This window comes from Diabrotica virgifera, chromosome 3 (genome assembly GCF_917563875.1).
Source record: "Diabrotica virgifera virgifera chromosome 3, PGI_DIABVI_V3a".
In the NCBI taxonomy this organism is placed as follows: domain Eukaryota; kingdom Metazoa; phylum Arthropoda; class Insecta; order Coleoptera; family Chrysomelidae; genus Diabrotica; species Diabrotica virgifera.
Genome location: NC_065445.1, coordinates 107,117,448 through 107,140,756, shown reverse-complemented (window position 1 = coordinate 107,140,756; position 23,309 = coordinate 107,117,448). Strand labels below are relative to the sequence as shown.

General features: G+C 33.1%; 1 protein-coding gene across 1 annotated transcript in view; it reads left to right on the top strand.

Annotated features, from left to right (window-relative positions):
• Window positions 1-20,829, top strand: part of LOC126882016 (pyridoxal-dependent decarboxylase domain-containing protein 1) — a 102,966-nt gene extending 82,137 nt beyond the window's left edge. The window contains exon 10 of the mRNA XM_050646786.1: window positions 1,729-20,829. Within this exon, the coding sequence (XP_050502743.1) occupies window positions 1,729-2,327 (599 nt within the window). The 3' untranslated portion in view covers window positions 2,328-20,829. The remainder of the gene's footprint in view (window positions 1-1,728) is intronic.
• The last annotated feature ends 2,480 nt before the right edge of the window (window positions 20,830-23,309 follow it).

Genomic DNA, 23,309 nt, shown 5'->3' with positions numbered 1-23,309 from the left:
CTTCGTCCAACAGTTGTTTTCTATTCTTCCTATGTGTCCTGTCCAGTTCCATTTTAACATGACAATCTTCTGGATCACGTCTGTTACATTTAACCGTCACGGCGTCTTATTTCTTTCACTGTAAATTATGATGCACTCAATACTCTCGGAATCTCTTCTTGGATTTCCTCCTCCGTTATATGAGAGCGATAATAACATGTCTGGATAATTTTTTCATTGTGCGACTACTAACTTCAACAATCAAATAAGAACTTTAGTACTAAATCGTTCGAGAATAGTCGGTCGGCTGTTGATAGTGTGCGCCTTCTTCACCAACCCGACTGTTTAGTTGGCTCAGTATGCGCACTAACAGCCCATCCCGACTAAACTATCTGCCGATAAAAAGTCTGCAGTATGCGGGGCTCCACTTACTGCAGTGTTTTATCCTTCCAGTGTTTTAATTTTTGAAGGAACGAAAAAATTTAGTAATTGCGGTATCTAATAGGTAATAGTAAAAGTTTACTTTAAAATGTATTTTTGCGTCAGCTGCTGATTCATCTTCCGCCTCCTATTTAAAAATGTTTCATATTTTATGTTGAAACAAAGTAAAGGACCCGCTCTTTGGTGCTCGGCGCCCCTAACATCCCGGCGCCCGTGTGCACCGCACACCCTGCACAATAGGTAAAGCCGCCTCTGTACATACCACTCCGAAGTTCTAACCAAAAGTGACCAGAAATTTCTCTCTCCCTCAAAATTAAGACTCAGAACCAACGAACTGTCAATACCACTAGGTGGCGTATAGTGCGTTCCGTACACAGAAGTGTGACGTCATGTAAATAGATAATTACGAGAAAATTAGAGAAATTAAGTAAGAGATCAAGAGAAATAATTATAAAAATAATTAAAAAATTCAAAAATAATTTCGTAACGTATCGACCCGTTACAACATACGCAGGTGGTACAGTAGTGGTATGGAGTGGAATAATAGTCCGTGGCAGAAACCGCTTCCTTACATCTCAGCAGTATGTCGACACCATTTTACAACCTATCGTTCGTCAGTTTGCTGATGCAGTTTGTCAAAACTTCCACGTCATGCATAATAATGCTCGTCCACATGTAGCACGCCCAGTGACAGACTGACTTACCAACGAAGGTATTGATGTGTTGCCTTTGCTAGCACAATCCCCTAACCTAAATCACATCGAGCATATATGGGAATGCTTCAACGAAGAATTACTCCACATATGGGTAACATATACACGCCGTTTCGCTTTCGAGAGCGCCTGATAGAAGAAGGGGCAAACGTATCAACAGAATATCGACAATCTCATTTTGTCTATGAACGGCAGATGTAGGGCCATAAACCAGGGTGGAGGCCATATTTTGTATTGATTTTTTTTTTTTTATTATTTCGGAATGGCCTTTTTTTAATTATATTTCTCGATGTTTTTGACATTTCTGAAAGATATTCTCGTTATTTTTGACATTTCAACAAATTTTGTTGCATAGTAAACACAATTAATTACTACAAATCGATTATTATTTATTCAAAACAATTAAAGAAGAAATTACATCTCTTTTTAAGAATATCCCTAGACTTTTCCGTTGTATATAAATATATCAGTAGTATCTGCGGATATTTTAATATCGGAATATCGGAATTTTCTCATTGCAGTCATGCCTTTTCTGTCAATTTAATAACTTAACTCGGTTTAATTTAAACAGTCATATAATCAACATATATTTCAGGTATCGAAACGGCAACTCTCGATCTCCAAAAAGAAAATGAAGAACGGTTGTGGCAGGAAGGAATCGTACGACACATCCCGATCGTAGGGACTTTCGTCAACTGGTGGTCTCCGAAAACCAAAGACGCCGGAGGAATTCGTGGTCGCAGCCTTAACCTTACACAAGGCGTTGTGGAATCGACAGAAAATATCTACAAGTACCACATGCAGATGGGGCAAGGTATAGCTCCAGGAGGAATTACACCTCCCACTCCACAGATACAGACGCCTATTGGAGGAAGCCATTCTAGATCTAGCAGCCATGCTTCTGCTTCGAGTCAACAGTCTGCTGTTAAGTTGGAAAGTTCTGTCAAATTGGATAGCTCTGTCAAATTGGACAGCTCTGTCAAATTGGATAGTTCTGTCAAAGTAGATAGTTCTGTCAAATTAGATAATCCTGTCAAATTAGATACTTCTGTTAATGTCAAACCGGACATCGTAAAATCTGATGGAGTTGTTAAATTGGATAGTGACTTTTCTAAGTTAAATTTGGAAAATAGCTTGAATAAAGTCAATAGTCAAAATAAGGAAGTTGTAGAAATTAAAGAGAATAATATTTAATTAGGTAGTAGATTTAGAACTTTTTGATAAAAGTTGTTCGTGAATAGTTTGTTGAAACAGTTAAGCATATTTTATTTTTATCAGTATTACGCAAGCAAAAAGTGATTTCTGTTTTGGGTTGACAGTAATTAATTTTTCTCTTGTTTGTTTAAAATGTTTCAAACTGTGTCATTTGTGAATTGGGTATTTTTATCTTTTATAAGTATACAATGAAGATGCTGATATGTGAAAATTTCAAGCTAAGATGCCTTGCTATTTAATGTATGCTTACGATGTAAAAGTACAGATGTATACTGAGGAGTTCAGGTTATCCCGCAACATCAATACAATGAAAATCATGACAAAAAATACTATCATTAATTATCTGGAGCATAGAGCTTCATAGTCCTGTCGCCAGTAGGGGTACAACGGCCTCCTTAATACAGATGGACTTACCTAAGTTTTCTTTATGTATTTTGACCAGTATAACACGAATTTTTTGGGTAACAGTCGATCCGGATGTCGATAAGATTGTTATAAACAAAGAACTTGAGGAATCACATAACAGCGATTTTTCGCAAAACAAAACATTTTTTTGTATTTTTTGGGTCATTCTAAACAAAAAATGTTTTTACAAGTTTTTTCGTAGGATGCATAGTTTTCAAGATAAACGCGGTTGAACTTTAAAAAAAATCGAAAAATTGCAATTTTTGAACCCGAATAACTTTTGATTGAAAAATAAAATAGCAATTCTGCTTACCGCATTTGAAAGTTCAAGTCAAATTCTATCGGTTTTGATGATTTTCATTGCTAAAAATTAATTTTTTTATTGTTAAACAAAGCTATAAACACATAGTGATTGAATGATGTTTTCAATGCATTTCTAATTTGAAATCGAACGAGTAGGCGCGCATACAGAATTTCTACGTATATTACGTACATTAAAACCAAACGGGAAACACTATGTCTTTATAGCTTTGTTTAACAAATAAAAACTTAATTTTTAGCAATGCAAATAATCAAAACCGATATAATGAACTTGAACTTTCAAATGCAGTAAGCAGAATTGCTATTTTATTTTTTAATCAAAAGTTATTCGGGTTCAAAAATTGCACTTTTTCGATTTTTTGAAAGTTCAGCCATGCATCCTACGAAAAAACTTGTAAGACCATTTTTTGCTGAGAATCACCCAAAAAATACAAAAAAAATGTTTTGTTTTGCGAACAATCAGTGTTATGTAACTCCTCAAGTTCTTTGTTTATAACAATCTTATCGACATCCGGATCAACTGTTACCCAAAAAATTCGTGTTCTACGGGTCAAAATACATAAAAAAAACTTGGGTAAGTCCATCTGAATTAAGGAGGTCGTTGTACCCCCCCCCCCTGGCGACAGGACTATCAGTGAAAACGCACCATCAAGTTCTGTTTTGCGCAAGTCTTCTCCTCATTCCAAGACCTGGACTTGATTTCATTTTCTACCCTCTTTTGACACATTTTGTGGCTTATTGATTGAAACTAATTTAAAAGTTGGAACCTGGAGTTTCAAATGCAGAAAATGATTACTGTGAACAATAGTAGAAATGATCTCCCTATCACTGTATTGGGCAAGAATTACAAGTTCATTGTTGGTTTTACAAAAGGATTGTAGAGACATCGTGAATGGGTGAAGTGACAAATTAATATAGACGTCTTAAATAAACAGGAAAATACGGAGAAATTGGTTAATGTGTAGAGAAGACCTAGGGTACATTATATGTATGGTAAGGGGTGACAGTATTTTGTGTGAATAAAGTATTCGATGAAAGCAAATATAATGGTTACGAAAAATTATCACTTACAGTGTCCTGGGTTATAGCGCAAGGCAAGATCAAGTGTTTTTACTTTGACTTTGATAAAGAAATCAAAACTCTTATATCTAGGGCAAAAACGTTAGGGGTATATTATTCTTTGGAAATAAAATATTTAAAAAAATGTAAATATGTATTATTATTGTGAAAATTATCACTTAGTGTCGATGATGGAGATGCCAGTAAATGTTTTAAAGAAAATGATGGATTTTAATGTAACATTAAAATATGAAAATTGTTGATTAAGGTTGATCTGAACCCCCCCAAAAAAAAATTTGAAGTTCAAAAATTTTGAAAAAATTTGAGAAGGTGTATGTGATTACTAGAAGTATTTTGACAAATTTTGAGCGAACTTCATGTTTTCGTTTTCGAAAAAACTCAAAAATACTCTTTTTTTACAAGTATAAAGCGGGAAAACCAAACATACAATTTTGTTAATTTTCTTACAGCATAAAGATATAATCCTAAGAAATACTTATGAATTTTTTGAAAATTTTTGATCTTACAGTTTTGCCATAATAGGAAAAAATAATATGTTTTGGCTTATAATAAAGCTACCGGCAAGAAATCGGACAAAATTTTAATAACAACATATATAAAACTGTAAGAGTGGAAAATATTTGCAATAAAATGTTGAATATTTTTTTCTAAACATATGAAAAATCTCGTTAAACAAGAATTATATCTTGAATTGCCGCTGTGAATTTGTGCAGCCATGAAGTGACTCCATCTACAACATCGGTAATATTTATGCTCGATAGATAGCAGTACCTTCTGCTAGAATCGCGTCAAACAGAACTTTATCCTAGCAGCGTTGCCATATCAATTACTTTGTACAACAAAACGTGTTATTGTATTATAGTTAGTAGGTAATATAATACAGATATATATACTACTATAACGTCTATTTATAACGCATCAACGTGACCTTCTGAAATTAATTTAACTACTTTTCTTGAAATATTGTCAGTCCCCTTGGCCGTATTAGATTTTGATATATTTAGGGCCGGTACTTTTTGTCTCGATTAAACCCGAGTTGGCTTTTTAATGTTTTTAAGTAACATAAAGTTGTCTTTTTTATTTGTATTTTTTCATGTATCTCTGAAGCTTTGTATTTGACTATATTTTGAATTGGAGCATAAATAGTCTACTTTTGTCAAATAGTTTTTCTAATAACTACCATCCATGGTGTTTCTCTTTTGTCGCACTTATGTTTATTAAAGATTTTAATTGAAATCATTATTTTATCTTTAAAATTTTCATTGTTCATTACTTTTTGCATTTGTGGTGAGCTAAATTTAAAGGAAACCAATTGGACGATATTTAAATAGATATGGAGTAAGAGTACCTAAATAAATAACCACTTTTGAAATTAATTCAGGATAGGTTAAAAAATATTTTCACCGTCATATTAAAAATAAAAAAAGGATCAATATAAAAGAAATAATAACAATCAATTTTAAAAATCTTACATCTATATTGATTTCTTCTATGTACAAAAACAACAGAAATAAATAAATATTAGCGAAGACAAAAGAAAAAATGTGTTGACACTTAATAATATGTTAAATAAACGTATTGATTAGTCTGATGCAAGTAGAACTAGAACTGTTATATGGAGCTAATCTGGATCGGTATAAATTAGATGAGAAAGAAAAAAATCTAATAAACAGTTTCTTTGAGAGAAGAAAGAGAAAGAGTATAGCATATTAGAAAATGAAAACGGCGCGGCAGAATAATCATCGATAAAGGAGTAAAAAAGGAAACGCGATAACGATATCTGGAACAATTGTTTTATCTGATAAGACACGAAGAAAATCCAGAAATTGCTATCAACACTGTTTCTTTTAGCTGTAACCTTTCTGATGTTTTTGTGTCCAGCATGCCTACTACGATACGGTCTCGGATCAATTCCTCCTTCAGTTGCCCATAATTACAATGTTCTGCTAAGGTATGTAGGCTAGTAATAAATAAGTCAATGGTTTCACCTGGTTTTTGTACTGTAGAATTGAATTTGAAACGTTCATATATAATATTACGTCTAGGGATAAAATATTTGTCAAAAACATTTAGAACTTCCTCGTAAGTATCTGGAATTTTTTGAAATTGTATCAAAATATCTTCGGATTCTTCTCCCATAAGGTACACTAGGATATCTATTTTTTGTTTTTCTGTCTTTTGGAGCTGCCCTGATACCGACATGTAGCGTTCCAGCCTCTTCCTCCATGCAGGCCAAATTGCTGGGGCCAAAAAATTGAATTTATCCGGAGGGTTAACATTCAATGGTGCTGGACTTACCATACCTTGAGTATTTGCATCAGGAGTAGTATTAGTAGACATTTTCAGTGTTATTTTATGTCGGGTATGATTTCAACCACAATTGACCACAATGCAGAATATTTTCTTGCCCCTTAACGTTGCTTTGCTACTCTTGGCATGTGCTAGTGGTTAATGGGTAATATAGTTTTATACTTAAAATATACGTGCTGCACTCAACACCGCTGCCACCATGTTTAGTTGGGTTCTTTAATAATGACTATTAAGTACTCTTGATTAAGATATCTTTATTTAGTTTGATCATCTTACATCGCTTGTCCCGGTACCGGTTCCCCGGATCAGACCTAACCTAACTTAATCCTAATCCTTGTTCACCTATATGACATCTATATAGGCAACCAAAGATACACTAACAGAACAAAAACAAAAAATATAGTAAAGCAATGTGGATTGTTTGTGTGCTTGGAAAAAGGTTATCGGTATTCAGCCCGAGAATATACACCTCTAGAGACAGCCAAATCCATAAAAACATGTAGCTTGTTAAGTGAATGTCCCTAAAGAAAACAATAACTTCTTCTTTAGCCTGTTTGCATCCACTCCTGGACAAAGGCCTCCCATGAGTTTTCCACTCTTCTCTGTTTTGTGCTCTTTGGTACCAGTTTCTCCCCACTTTTGCTTTGAAGTCATCTAACCATCGTTTTTGTGGTCTTCCTCTGCTACTACTATGCTCGCGTGGTCTCCAATGTACAATGTTCTCGTCCACCTTTCGTTGTTTTGCCGTGCCACGTGTCCTATCCAGTTCCATTTCATTTGCGCAATTCTTCCAGTTACATATTCCACCTTCGTCCTGTTTCATACGTCCCATTTCAAATATGTTCTCTCAGAGATACTCCTAACATAGCTCGTTCGATGGCCCTCTGTGTTCTTAATCTATTGGCTGATAACCCTGTAAGTGTCACGGTATCCACTCCATCAGTCATAACTGGTAGAATACAACTGTTGAATACCCTTTTTTCTAGGTTTATTGGTATCTTTTTGTTTTTCAACACATCACTGAGTCTTGCAACTGCTGCCCAAGTAATTCGGATTCTTCTAGTTATCTCTGCCGTTTGATTCTGTTTGCCTAGCTTGATCGTGTGACTCTTCGACACTTTCGATCTGACTTCCATCTAAGTCGATTCTGATATTTTGATTTGTCATCACTTTTGTTTTACTTAAATTTATTTTTAAACCGCTTTTCTTCTCAGATTCCTGTTTAAGCATCTTTAGTATGTAGATTAGTTCTTCTGTATTGTTGCTTATGAGCACTATGTCATCGGCAAATCTTAGATGACTTAAAAATTTAAGTGACAATTTAACTTTTTCTTCTAAGACATAAGGCATCTTCTAATTCAATAGTAAATAATTCTATATTCTATATCTGGAATCAATCCTTGCGTTATTCATTCCGTCTAATACGGCCCAGAGTTCTATGGAATCGAATGCCCTATTGTAATCAACAAATGCTGAATGAAGAGGGTTATTGTATTCGTTACACTTTTCGAGAAATGTCCTTATTGTCTGTAGGAGTAGGTGTTCTACGGTACTATAACCTTTGCGATATCCCGCTTGTTCAACAGGCTGGTAACTATCGAATTTATCTGATAGTCTGTTGGTCATTATTGTGGTAAGCAGTTTGTACGGATGTGGTAACAGACTTATTGGTCTGTAATTTTCGAGTTTGTGTTTGCCTCCTTTATTTTGTAGTAGAAGTAGCTGCGCATTTTGCCAAGTGGTTGGAATAGCAATATCAAAGAGGCACTTCTTCATTAGGATTTTAACTGCTTCCAAGGTAGTTTGACCTCCATCTCTAATCATCTCTTTTGTTATTCCGTCGTCTCTATATTTTCCATTTTTCATTTGATTTAAGGCATTTATAACTTCCTCGTTAGTAATAAACCATACCATAATAATAACTTTAGTAATAAACTATACCATTTATACTACAGCCAACGATCAAATGTGTAATTTGGAGAAGTGTCAGAACAAATGGAGAAAAGGAGAGGGGCCAGGCAAGGTTACATACTGTCGCCGTTATTGTTTAGTTCTTATTCTGAAGAAATCACACAAGAAGCTTTGGTAAACGAGACAGTCGGCATAAAAGTAAATGGAAATTTAATTAATAACATTAGGTATACCGACGATACAGTCATAATATCAGACAACTTGGAAGACTTAGAAAGAATAATGAACAAAATATTAAGATATATGTAATGGAGAATACGGACTCTCCCTTAACCTCAAAAAACCAAAATTTATGAAAAATAGTAAGAACAACAATATAAATGAAATATTAACGGTAGGCGGCCAGCAGTCTGAGAGAGTAAAAAAATATACTTACTTGGGAACGATAATCACAGAAAATAACGATTAGACTGCAGAAATAAGAGAGAGAATTGAAAAAGCACGTGCCAACTTCGTGAAAATGAAAAAGATTTTATGCAGCAAAGATCTGATATTGGCCCTCAAAATAAGGCTAATTAAATGTTATGTACACAGTGTGCTTTACTATGGAACTGAATCATGGACATTAAATCGAAATGCAATAAATCGACGGTTCTCTTAGCAAGACAGAGACGAACTAGTTTTGGTGTTAGTGAAATAGTTTTCAGTATCTTTTCTGTTAAGTCATTTTTAATATCTTTATTATAACCTTTTTTGTCTTATTCTGAGGTATCTCATGAAACTGATTACGCAAAAAGATCTCATGGGAATATTTTTCTCAAGAAACGCGAGGTTTTCGCCTTGCTTAAACATATTTTGCGGAATTTAAAATCAAAATCCTGTTATTACATCTACAGATGCATATAAAATATGATACATCCATGGCCGTCGTCCACATGTTTACAAAAAACATATTGTTTCCATAATCTATAAGCGCTAAAACAAATTTAGCAATTTCCCTATTCTACTTTGCAAAATTCATATAGTATCACAACACTTGATTATACATTTGAGGCATTCGCACTGTCCGTCAACGTGTTAAAAGGTTTATGTGTATAAACAAAATTTGTGCAATGTAATACACTTTTAGATGATTTGTCGACAGTGAATGGAAGAGGTCGTAAAATTTTATTACCATCTTTCAGTGTCAGTGTGAGATAAGATGAATTCCTTACTAACTGGAATATTTAGTTACGGAGAAACATAATATGTAATTAGTCTATGTTGTGAGGCCGCTCCCGTCTAAAAAAATTCTGATTTGGTTTCTTTGCGGATTCCTATTCAAAAATGTCCCCTTTAAATAAATCAGAAGAGTGCCAGCGAAATTTTTGGGCAAAAATTGTTAAAAAAAATGTTTCTAAACAAATTCACAAGATTACCATTTTTTGTCCAGGAAAATATTTTTTCTTGTTTTTTTGGTCATTCTAAGCAAGAAAAATATCTTGTCATTTTTTTCAAAAGTTGATAATTTTCGAGTTAGAGGTGAACTAAAATATGAAAAATGCGAAGATAGACATTTTCGAGGCGTAAAAACTCATATTTAAATTATTGTATTTAAGGTTGGCAAGTCCTTAAAGTGAAGTTTAAACATTCATTTTTGAAATTCTGAGTAGTAATCGGGTCTAACTTCAATTTAGACCGTTGTTTTTTAATTGTTAATTATGCGCGTCGATCCGATTTTAATGCCAATGCAGCAGGGTCTATTTCAACAATCTCCTATTTTGCACTGTAACTCTTTAGGTTTTTTGGCTTCTTCTAAACAAAAAAGATATCTTCTCATTTTCTGAGAAGTTAACAGTTTTCGAGTTACAAGGGATTTAAAATCTGAAGATTGCGAGAATACACGTCGCTTGCTGAGAACATTAGTGACGTAACTTCAAAAACGTAGTTTGTAGCGCCTTAACTGTATCATGTATGGATATTGCACGTAGAATATAATATGTTTTAATGTAATACCGCCACATGTTGCGAGTGCTAGGGGTATTTTACAGAAACGTTTGCACAATATTCCGAAGTATGGGAGAGTTGTAGAAGGAAGTAATAGGACAAACAATTTATGTTTTTATTTAACTATAAACAAATTAAGGAGAAGAGCATGCAAAATATTTTTATTAATACCCTTAATATTGGAGATCGATTTATTCGAACAAGTTGGGCTAAGTCAAAAGAGTATAACATCGTTCAGAAAGATAATAGAGGAAATCATCAAAACGCACAACTATAAACGAGAAACTTAAGGAAACCGTAAGAAAACACATAAATAGCTTTGAGCGCGTAGAGTCTCACTATTTAAGAGCTCAAACTCGTAGAGAATTCCTTGATGGATCATTAACCTTAGCTTAGATGTATAGATACTACAAAGAGTAACGAGAAGAAAAGCAGTTGCCATCTGTCAAAAGATGTACATATGAAACATTTTTTAACACAGAATGTAATATTTCTTTTTTTAAACCGACGAAAGATCATTGCGCAACTTATGAGGTGTATAAACAATGCAATCAAGAAGAAAAATAAAAAGGCCAAGAACAATACACACGTCACATTCGTAGTAAAGAAAGAAGCCGAGAAGAAAAAGCAAAAAATATTACAAATCCTACATAAAAAATAATAAACTCATAGTAGCTTGCTTCGATTTGCAAGCAGTATTACCTACACATTGCGGAGATATTTCTACATTTTTTCATAAGTCCTGTCTCAATTGCTTTAATTTTACGATTTTCGAAGTAGCATCACAAACAGTTCCTGCTGTTTTTGGCACGAGGCCATTGCTATGCGAGGAGCAAATTAAATTGCAACATGCCTCTCTAGCTATCTATCTACTTTACCTGCAGGAAAAGATATTATTTTTTATTCCGACAACTGCGTTGGCAAGAATAAGAATAAGGCGGTTTTGGTGGTACTTATGTACTTATATGCAGTTACGCATGCTGAAATAAATAACATTACTCACAAATTTTTTACTGTTTGTCATACCCAAAATGAGGGTGATTCGATGCATGCAGTAATCGAGAAAGCAAAAACACAGTTTAACTCAATTCATGTCAGTGGCCACCTCTAATAAGTGCTGCAAAAAGAAAAACGGTAGGCCCTATAAAGGGAATGAAATGGACGCTGAAGACTTTTTGACTCCAAGTACCTTTCAAAAATTTTTGGGCAAAAATTCACCAAAAATTCGGATAACGAGAAAGTAATATGGAATAATATAGAAATTCTTAAAGTAGAAAAGTGTTTTCCTACAAAATTTTTTTACAAAGTTAACTTTGACTATACAACCTATAAAACTATTGACCTTTCTACTCGTCATTTTTCTGATAATAATAATATTTTAGAGCAATATAACTCAAAACCAGCCTACGAAAAGCCTCCTACTGTAGGAGAGAAAACAAAAGAGCATTTACTGGAATTATGCAAAAAAAAATCTTATTGCAAATGTACATCAATCATTTTATTTCAATTTGTTGAGTTAATTTCACTTTGTTGTGATTTATAATATACAATAATTATAATTATTAGATAAATTTATCTAGTAAACTACCATTTATAACTTTGTCTGGTTTTTCATTGTTAATCTGTATAATCGTAGCAGTTATGGTTGATGAGTTATTTAAAAATATAATGCAATACCGCCATATCTTACAAATATTTATAATGGTTAAATATTGCTTGTTTTTCAAAAAAGATATCCATTCGTGTGCTATTGAATTACTAATATTCTAATATTCAATTACTTGTCTTAAAATATCTATTTTGTAGAAGAAGAAAACCGCAGTTGTATCGGTATTGAATGGGATGTGCGATATATTAAGATAAATGAGCTTTTAAGCTTCGAAAATGCGTATTTTCGCATTTTTCAGATTTTAAATCGCCCCTAACTCGAAAACTATCAACTTTTGAGAAAAATGACAAGATACCTTTCTTTCCAATTTCTGGCCAAAAATTTCGCCCTCAGATTTCCTTCCGCAAAGAAACCGAAACATAATTTTCTTTCAGACGGGAGCGGCCTCACAACATGGACTAAATGTTTCTTGCTATTAACATTGTTATTAGGCGTTGATAAAATTACTGTTTAAACAATTTGGCATCATAGCCAATTGAGCCGATGGGTGTAACGATAAAAAAGTGTTCAGGTTTCTACATATTACTGAGTCATCATGTAGAAATCTACAATTAAGTTGAAAATGTTACCACAATGGCATGCTACAGTAGAGCCATCTCTAGGATCAGAAACAAATTAATTGAGGGTTCATATCAACCTTAATAAAAATGATTGTAATAACATTTTTTTTATTTGCATTTTCTATACTTCTGAAACAATTCCTGGTCCATATTTTGCAAGCGCATATTCTTCCGTAAAGTACAGACTTTACGGCATTAATCGCCGTGTCGAGACTCATGACGACGCGACGAATGGCATTAAAGAGGGATTATAGTTGCAAAAATATTTAAAGGGCAAAATAACTTAATCTTGATTTGCGCTATATCTTAAGAGAATTATTTGTTTCTGGCTGATTGGCTCGGCCAAAGCATTTTTCAGAAAAAAAAATTAGTAATAACGGGAACAACAAAGTTAAAGGAAGGGTGATTGGTGTAATATTAATAAGGAATTGAAAAAGGAGACAAACGAACGAAGATAGTAGAAGGGCACACGTTAAAATTTGCATTATAAAATAAAAAAAGTATGGTGTTTAAATACCATGAGAAATAAAAATAGCAACTTAAAAAAAGAACTAAGTATATAAACCCTTATTATTTTTATCTAAAAATTTAAATAATAATATCCATATTTTCTGCGAATACTTGTATATCTCCTATTGAAGTTTTTGTGAACTATCAGCGCAATTTGACTGTTAAAATGAGTGATTTGAATGAAGTCGTATAAGGTCTTCTCTATTACTTACATGTCTTCGTATCTATTGAGTGAACATGATCAGTACACTATAAGCTATACAGGGTGTCCCCGAAAATAGTGCGTTCCTTTAAGGTATGGATATAATATACAATTTAGAACAAAAAAGTCCCATAACATTTTTTTTCTAAAGTTAACCGTTTCCAAGAAAAAAAATTACATTGTTCTCCATATAAGTTAATTTTTATTTTCATGAATTTAAATGACATGGCAACGTGGCGTAGAAGAACTTGTTGTGACTGTTGAAAATTTAACCTAATGGAACCCCTTGTTTATTTACTATTTGAGGTGTGATTTTTGGGGTTGTTGACATCGGTAGGTACGTCCTGCAAAATAATTCTTTCTTTCTTTAATAATGTGGCATTTTTGCTATTATCTGAATTAATTAAGGTTTTATAATTAGGGCTCGAAATTTTACATAAATTCTAACTTTTACTTAAGTAACTATGGTTTAGTTTCTAAAATGTAAATGCACCTAGGAAAAATTATTTGTACCTACGTAATGTTTTTCTGAAATATATTGAAATATGGAATAATTTTAAATCTGGTATTCAGAAGATTTTACACAGGTCTGGGGCTCCGTCGTGATTCACGTCGTGTTTGCAAAGACACTTCAAGAAGTACCGGCAAAACATTTTACAAGAAATTTATAGGCCTCTCCGTTTAGTGTTCTGGGTAATTTATAAAATATTGCACACTTTACCCATTCTGTATCCTTTACAAAGTAATGGATATATCAGTGGCGACGCGTGACTTTTTCTGAAGTGTTACCAAAACCAGATGCAAAAAATCTTATTTAAAAAAATGAAGATATGGCTAAATATATAATTATATATATGTACTCACCGGCACAAAATTCCGCCACCCAAAATTTTTGATTAAGTTTGACAATCTATAACTTTATTATTTGTACTTCAATTTTAAAGATTCTTGCACGAGTTTGTAGGTACATGTATTGCTGTCAATTGCTATTATTCCGATAACAAAAATTTTTTGCTTAGATGGCATTACACGGGGGTGAATATAAGCGTTGTTTTTTCTCCTAACTTTAAAAAATTCCGTGGAAAAATTGGAGAGCTGATTTTGTTTCATACTCCTTTTGTATTATCCTGGAGGTATAACTAAGGTCTTGTTTTTTGAATTATCTGAATATCTCTTTTCTTGTAAGAGCTGTAATTAAAAACACTGCTTTGAAGGTTTATTTAATTAAAAATATCAAACGCACTAAAATTAACAAAATAAAACAAATTTAACAAATTTAATAAATTCAATAGCGGTTATGTCCACTTCTTGCAGCAACGACTGCTCGAAATCTGTTTAGCATCTAATAAAGATGTGTTTTCCTTGCCTGGGGAATAGCCCGATATTCCTCCACCAGGGCCATAACTGTACCAAGTTTTCTGGATGCCTAGGATGACGGCAAATAGCTTTTTTTATTCATACCATAAATGCTCAATATGATTGAGATCTGGGCTGCATGCGGGACATTCTAATCTTATCAATCCAACCTCAATTGTACGAGTCAATCAGTGTTTTTATTTACAAAAAATGGTACAGCTCTTACAATAAAAAAGATATCCGGATTATTCAAAAAACAAAACGTTGGTGATGCCTCCGGGAAAATATGACAGGACTATGAAACAAAATCAGCTATTCCATTTTTCCACAGAATTATTTAAAATTAGGAGAAAATTCAACGCTACTTTCACCCCTGTACAATGACATGCAAGCAAAATTTTTTGTTATCGGAATAATGCCAAACAATATGAATACACGTACCTACAAACTGGTGTAAGAATCTTGAAAATCTAAGCACAAATAATAAAGTTATAAATTGTCAAACTTAATCAAAAATTTTGGGTGGCGGAATTTTGTGCCGGTGAGTGTAGTTTCAATAATATCATTTTGTATATCACTTGAAACTCTCGAAAAAACAGATGTTTCTAGATGTTGACAAAATTTTTGATCTTTTTTGGCAATTAATGTTAAAAATTCCCTGTAATTGCCTGGATTGTCAGAGTCGTGAAAATGACCACGAAACGCTAGTTCTTGTTTGGCCCAAAAACATACAGTATCTATTATAAGTGTCCTAAGGATATACTTAACTATTTTTTTAACAAACTTATTATGTTAAGCAATATTTGCTTTAAAAGCTTGGTTAAGAGAACTTTTGATTTTTGTTTTGCCAAACTGAATCAAACTGGGTATACATCTTACATGTACGTAACGGAGAAATTTCATGTCTCCTTTTTTAAAAATCTAACACTATTTAAATCGTGAACCTGGTCCACCCATTTTTCTGTAGAAACCAGAAGACATGGCCAACAATACAGTATAATATTTTTCTTGCAACCATAATATAACCAAGGATTTTCACTGTACCAACTAAATTTAAAATATCGAACTACTTTTGTTGATTCCTTTTTTAAATTGATTAAAATAGGTCTTTCATTTTTAATCTCATTTTTTTCTTTAAAATTATACAAGGATAATTACTTTTCAAGTAGTTGATCGATTAAGAAGCGACACTCATCCATGGTTAACTGCACGCACACTTTTTATAAGTACTGTCACCAATTCTAAATATGGTAACAGCGCTACTGATACACAGCGCGCTTATGCCGTCGCTTCTTCAAAATTTTCAGTCACTAGCCGGTCCCGAGCGCCAGCGTGGGTATATAACCATTGTAATCAGAAATGAGTCTGGTAACAGAGTATAATAAAGTGCAAATGAGTCACATAAACTCGCCAATATTTTCGTGTCTACGAGTAGTTGGCTATTTACTGAGTTAGGTTTATATTACCACATAATATAATAATATATTTCTATTGGTAAAAATATTGGTAAATATAATTATTCATCGTCATAAAATATTTATTTGCAAGATTTTTAACTGTCACCAATGGTAACAGTGGTTACATGGACGCTTCGCCAGTGGGATATATTTGTTTAATACCCAAAATACCTACTTATTAAGAAATAAGAAATACCGGTTCTTTTGGTACAGAATAAAACTAAATAACCAAATATTCAATGTCAATAACATCAAACAAACCAAATTCTTGTGTTGTTTGATGTGAAGGGACGACCACGGACAGGGTGAAAAAATGTAAACACTAGACCTCTGCGGAAGGTTTGGTTGATATTTACATTATTTTACCTACCAGATACAACTACTGACCTACAAACCTACTATTGTGATTGTCTTTGAATTACACGTTGTTGCCAGACTTCAGTTTGCATATCAAACTGTATTTTCGTTTTTTGGTCAAACGGCTGAATTTAGAAAAAAAATGTTATAAGAGTTTTTTGCTCTACATTGTGCCTTTTACCTATACCTCTAAGGAACGCACTATTTTCGGGGACACCTTGTATAGACGGGTACTCTATGATCGAAAAATCGGGGAAGGCCTGAAGGGACAGATATACAAGAGTGTGGTGAGGTCTGCGTTGGTGAACTGTGGCCGGTAAAGAAGATTTAAGAAACAAATATGGAGGTGGCTGAAATGAAAATGTTACGGTGTGTGTAGGGTAAGACTGGAAGGGACAGGGTTAGGAACGACTTGATTAGAGAAAGAGCCGGGGTGACTACAGTTATGGCGGTCCTGGCAGGATCGCCATATGGTGGTTGGGGTTATCCCCGATGATGGAGTTGATTAAGTTGAACACTATTTACCAGACATATATTTATTTGCCAACACTAAATATGCCAGTAACGAGTTGGTGGACAAAGTCTATATTCTAACTACATTGATGGTTAAATAATGAATGATGAATAGTGAACGATCTCTGCTTTACTTTCTCTGTATATATAAATAAACCGTAATTGTTTTGTAATGATTTCATGCCTGAATGTGACCATGAAATACTAATAGTACATAATTGCTGACTCCGTTGTTTTTCAAAACGAGTGGTCTACATTGCAGAAGCAATGTCACCTAATTTACGAAATCAAAACAATGCATGTAAATAATATTTGTTTCGAGACTTTTAAAAATTTATTCGATATGGATTACTCTTATTTTTTGAATGCTAATATAAATCCTGTACACAGTCTCCAACAAGATTCAAGAATAAAGATTCCAACGGTCAGTTTGTTCACGTCAGATTTAGAAATGAAAACCATGTGGGACGAAGGATAAGTTGAGAGAGGTAGAGGAAAATGGAGAAGATGGAGTAACTATGTGGTAGAGGACTTGAGAGAGAAAGGTTTAGATGAAGACACGATGGACAGAAATGAGCGACGACCAAGAATAAGAAACAGCGACTCCTGAAATGGGAAAAGCTGAGGAAGAAGAAGAAGTTTACTATACACGGTGTAATTTTGTAAAAAAAGGCTGTTATGAATCAAATACGTTGTAACTCTACAAATAGGCGTTGTGTGAATGGTTCATTATTGAAATAAGGCAAGGCAACTACAATGTAGACTTATCACACGTAACCGGTATCCATCCCCTAAGGTGGACAACAAAATCCGGGAGAACCGTAAGCGTAGTTTTTATGAGTTCAATCTTATGAAAGAACCTAGAGTCATATTAAGTTTGGTAATTTTACTTCACTCATGATGCAGTGTAACTTATGCTCCCAAACACGCATTCCAAATTTCATATTATTAATCTTTAAAATGACTTTTATCAAATTCTTACATCTACAGCACGATATATGCTACTAAAATAAAGGACTATATTTTTCTTTTAATTTAAATGTCGTTCAGTAACTTTTCTGATAATGAGTGTAAAAATAGTGTTAGGCCTTTAAATGATTTAACTCGGCTTTATTAGATACTGTAGGAAATTCAAAAAAGAGATTTCAATATGTGGGATCGGTACTCACCGGAGGGACCGCAGACGTTCGGAAACAATTAGCGTCTCTTTGCAAAGACAATGACGTCGACTTTGCAAAGTAACAAGACACTTAGTCAACACACACACTACACATTACTCCCCTGACTTAGTGATAAGTTATACAATTACGTGGCTAAAGGTTCTAGTTCTAAACCAAAGCCAGAATCAGAAAAAAAAAAGATTTCAATGTAGCACTAGTAATAATCCATTGATGCCCATCAACTACCCTGAGACCAATCATCACTAAAAGCTTCGATAATGAATAATTCTAAAGCTGCTCTTCGTTATATATTATAAAAAAATAGTGGCTATAGACAGTTCCAGGAATGCGTGAGCCCAAAATTCAGAAGTTATGAAATTAATGACAATATATTTTTTAAATACTTTAATTTATCTTTAAGAACAAACTCTGTAGGTCACATGAGTGGAGCGAATCCTAAAGATGTATTATAAATTTTAAATGCAGTAGTAATTTTTTACCTACAAACCTGTAATTACCCAGTGTTAGTAGTAGTCCTGTCGCCAGGGGGGTACAACGGTCTCCTTTACTCAGATGGACTTATCCAAGTTTTTTTTTATGTACTTTGACCCGTAGAACACGAATTTTTTGGGCAACAGCTGATCCGGATGTCGATAAGTTTGTTATAAACAAAGAACTTGAGGAATTACATAACAGCGATTTTTCGCAAAACATATTTTTGTATTTGTTGGGTCATTCTAAGCAAAAAATGTTCTTATAACTTTTTTCGTAGGATGCATAGTTTTCAAGATAAACGCGGTTGAACTTTCAAAAAATCGAAAAATTGCAATTTTTGAACCCGAATAACTTTTGATTAAAAATAAAATAGCAATTCTGCGCTTACCGCATTTGAAAGTTCAAGTCAACTTCTATCGGTTTCGATTATTTCCATTGCTAAAATTTTTTTTTTATTGTTAAACAAAGCTATAAACACATAGTGCTTGAGCGATGTTTTCAATGCATTTCTCATTTAAAATCGAACTAGTAGGCGAGCCTACAAACAGGCTATTTCTACGTAGCATATAACGTGCAATAGGCTCGGGAAACACTATTTGTTTATAGCTTTGTTTGACAATAAAACTTTCACACTTGGTAAGCAGAATTACTATTGTATTTTTTAATCAAAAGTTATTCGGGTTCAAAATCTGCAATTTTTCAACTTCAACCGCGTTTATCTCGAAAACTATGCATGACCCAAAAAATACTAAAAAATGTTTTGTTTTCCAAAAAATAGCTGTTATGTAATGCCTCAAGTTCTTTGTTTATAACAAACTTATCGACATCCGGATCAACTGTTACCCAAAAAATTCGTGTCCTACGGGTCAAAATCCATAAAAAAGCTTAGGTAAGTCCATCTGAATAAAGGAGGCCGTTGTAACCCCCGTGGCGACAGGACTATATTGTTTATTCAACATAAACATTCAAATATGTATAAAAAGTAAAGGGATGATTATCATCATCATCTTTGGCTCTACAACCCATAGTAGGCCTTGGCCTGTTCTAGGATCATCTATTCCCACCTATCCTTCGCCTTGATTTTCCAATTTCATACTCGACACTCATCTTCCATCTGGTCTGCCCTGGGCCTGCTTCTTTTCCTCACTTTATCCGGTCTTTAGTTATCAATGTGTTTTGAAGGCTTCATGTCGTTCATTTAGCAATACTATGTTCACTATAAAGGCGGTAAAGCTCAAAATTATAGCGCCCATGCCATAATCCGTACATCCGCACGCCTGTCTGCGGATTTTACGTTCAAAACAGCCTAAACGTTCTTCATGGCTTTTTGTCATCGTCCACGTTGCTGCTCATGGCATATCAATATTTTCCTTCTTTTTGTGACTATGTTTAAGGTTAAAAGTTTCTTTAGTCCATAATATTACGCTCTCTTTGCTAGATATACGTCTGTTAATTTCTGCAGTTACTGTATTCTTTTGTTTGATTTGTAAGCCTAGATATATGAACTTTCTTGTTCGAAAGTATATGTTCTAACCGTTGGATCTTCAGGTTTTGCTACTTGCTTATTGCTTACTATTTGTCCCCGTCATATACTTAGTCTTACTAGTATTAACTTGTAGCCCTATTCTTTTTGTTTCTGCTTCCAAGGCCGTGAACGATTGGACGAGTTATATCTGTCTTCTTGCTATGATACCATGTTATGCGCATACGCTAGCTCTAATAGCTTTCTCTAGGCGCTTCTCTCAGAAGCTTCTCCTTGAATTATATCAAGATTTTTCTATGGTGTTGGGGTGTTAACCCTGCGACCAAGGAACTGACAATACCACTCATGGGAAAGGTGATGGTACAATGGACCGTAATGGATTATTGGCCATACAATAAATATTCTTTTCAATTTATTTATTATTTACAATAGTAATTGTTTTTACACAAAATTATATAAAAGTTACTGAACACAATATATTTTGTATATATAAAAAATCATATAAAAAGTGTCATCGAAGATGTTAATATTGTTTTATTTATTTCAAATTGTGTTATTTGAATTTGTTATCAGTATTTATATACTTTAATCAGTGAAAATTGCTGCACTTATTCTTTTTTGCTTCTTTACTTTTGAATACAAAACCAGGCTTATACCAAAAAAGTGTGAGTGCTTTCATATTTTAATACATTTTATGTTAATATGATTTTAGTCTTTTATTTACTTGAACAATTTCCTCGTAGATCCCGAATATGTCTATTTAGCAGCAAGATTTATAAACTGCAAGAATTTAATTTTGGAGAAGAAAAATTATTTTGTTTGCAAAAATAACAATTGATAACACCATTTTATTTCCCAAACTTCTGCAAATGATTTTTCTATTCAGAATATGCACAGTTGGAAGGTAAATAATAAACATACAGTGTGTCAATTTGAAAAGTTGCCACCCCCTATAATTTGGTCCCTATAGAAAATCTAAAAATATGCAAAAACACGTCAAATTTATTTGTGAGGGGGACATTTTGTAGACCAGTTTTCAACTAAATTACATCAACCCTTTAGCGGGGGCGGACACAACCCCCAAAATCTTTAATGGAAAGGGGGGTTGAGTGATACCTCATTTTGAAGGTCATTTAATTACCTTTTAAAAAATACCACATACCTTATATTTCTTTTTAGTACTTTTGAAAAATCTTGGCCTCAATACTCTAAAAAATTTTGGAGTTCTGAACTCGATACTTAATATCTTTACGGTTTTACTTGATTTTTCCAAAAATACTTAAAAAAAACTCTAAATACTCCAACACCCAAAAAAAAATCAATTTGGAGTCCAATACTCCAAAAAAAGTTTTGGAGTTCTGAACTCGATACTTTTAATAGCTGTACGGTTTCACTTGATTTTTCCAAAAGTACTGAAAAGAAATATAATGTATGTGGTATTTTTGAAAGGGTAATCGAACGATCTTTAAAATGAGGTATCACTCAGCCCCCCTTTCCATTAAAGATTTTGGGGGTTGTGTCCGCCCCTGCTAGAGGGTTGATGTAATTTAGTTGAAAACTGGTATACAAAATGTCCCCCTCACAAATAAATTTGTCGTGTTTTTGTTTATTTTTTAGATTTTCTATAGGGACCAAATTATAGGGGGTGGCAACTTTTCAAATTGACACCCTATATGTCTATCTTTAAAATGTTCGAAAGAAAGACATATTTTATTTTATTTTACAACAGTACTGAGCTACATCAAGCCATGAGGCCATGCAGCAATCGATACCACCGATCATTCTTTCAATAGAGAGAGCTGGTAAATTAAGATTATAATTTTCTCTTAAAAACCATCTTTAATTTTTTTACACTTACTGAATTAAGGTTTTCAGCTATTATTACATCATCATATATTTTAATAAAAATAAAGGTTTATTTATCTGTTAATGTTTACATTAGAGCATATTAGCCTATTGATTATATTCAAAATAAGATAGCTAAAAGGAACTACAACGTTAACGGGGTTTTATTATTTCATGTGGTCAATGGACATCTATATATGAAAAAACCGCGGAGTGCTACCATTTAAAGGGGTGCGTTTTTGAGAAATGGGTGAATTAGTCCCTGGGCACAGGTTACATTAGGGTGAATTCTATGCACTTTTGGTACAAACATATCTACATAAGAATTCTTCCTGGTTAAATTTGCTATCTAAATATCACTTTTTAAAGTCAATGATACTTTTTTTTACAAAAATATATTCAAAAGAAAAAGCACAAAGAAATCCAAAAGAAAGAAATTTTATTTTTTGTCCCATAACTTTTGTCCACGAGGATATAGATATAGATATTGATTTACGAAAAAAAAAAACTTACATATTTCTTCTTTAAAATATTGTTTAGTAGAGGTAATTAGGATTTATAGTTTTGGAAATATGATTTTTCAAAGTTCTCCACTGACAGCAATTTTGGTCAATTTTCCTTGCTATTTCGTAAATATTGTTCTGTAACTTTTTTCTACGTAACTTTAGGTATATTCAATGGTACACGTAATAGGAATAGAAATCAATTACCTTTAAAATGGTCTACTGTATAACGTTGTACGACTTTTTTTAAAGAGATTATGGTTTTTCAAGGCTTTATACTTTTGACGATTTTTTATAATATAATATAAAAATAAAATAATATTATTATATAATATAATATTATTTTTCACATTTTTTACGATTATTTTTCAAATTTCTTATTATAACTTTTTTTTCTTGTGCATGAATATTGAATATACTATACATTGCTCAATAAAGAGGGCTTACTTTCTGTTCTTTAAAATAGTGTATCATCTACATATATTTAAATAATGGAAACCGAGTGATTCTTTGATATTTTTCTACCTGTATTATTTAAAATTATTTCTTTTACAAAAATTACATTTATTAGTCTTAAAAAACATCACTTTAGTTAAAATTATTTAAACGTTGACATTTACAAAAATTTTAAAATCAAAGTCCATTTCTTCGTTAGCATTAGCTTCAATATCTTCCTGATACCTCAGTTATCTTAGAGTTACCACAATTAGTACCCATGCACATGCACATGCAACCTTTGCAGAATATTGAACAACTAATTCCTATCTTCCTATAACCGTAGTTTTTTGTACATCTTTTGGTGCATTTTACATGCTATTTTTTCAAGCAAAGCTTGTGG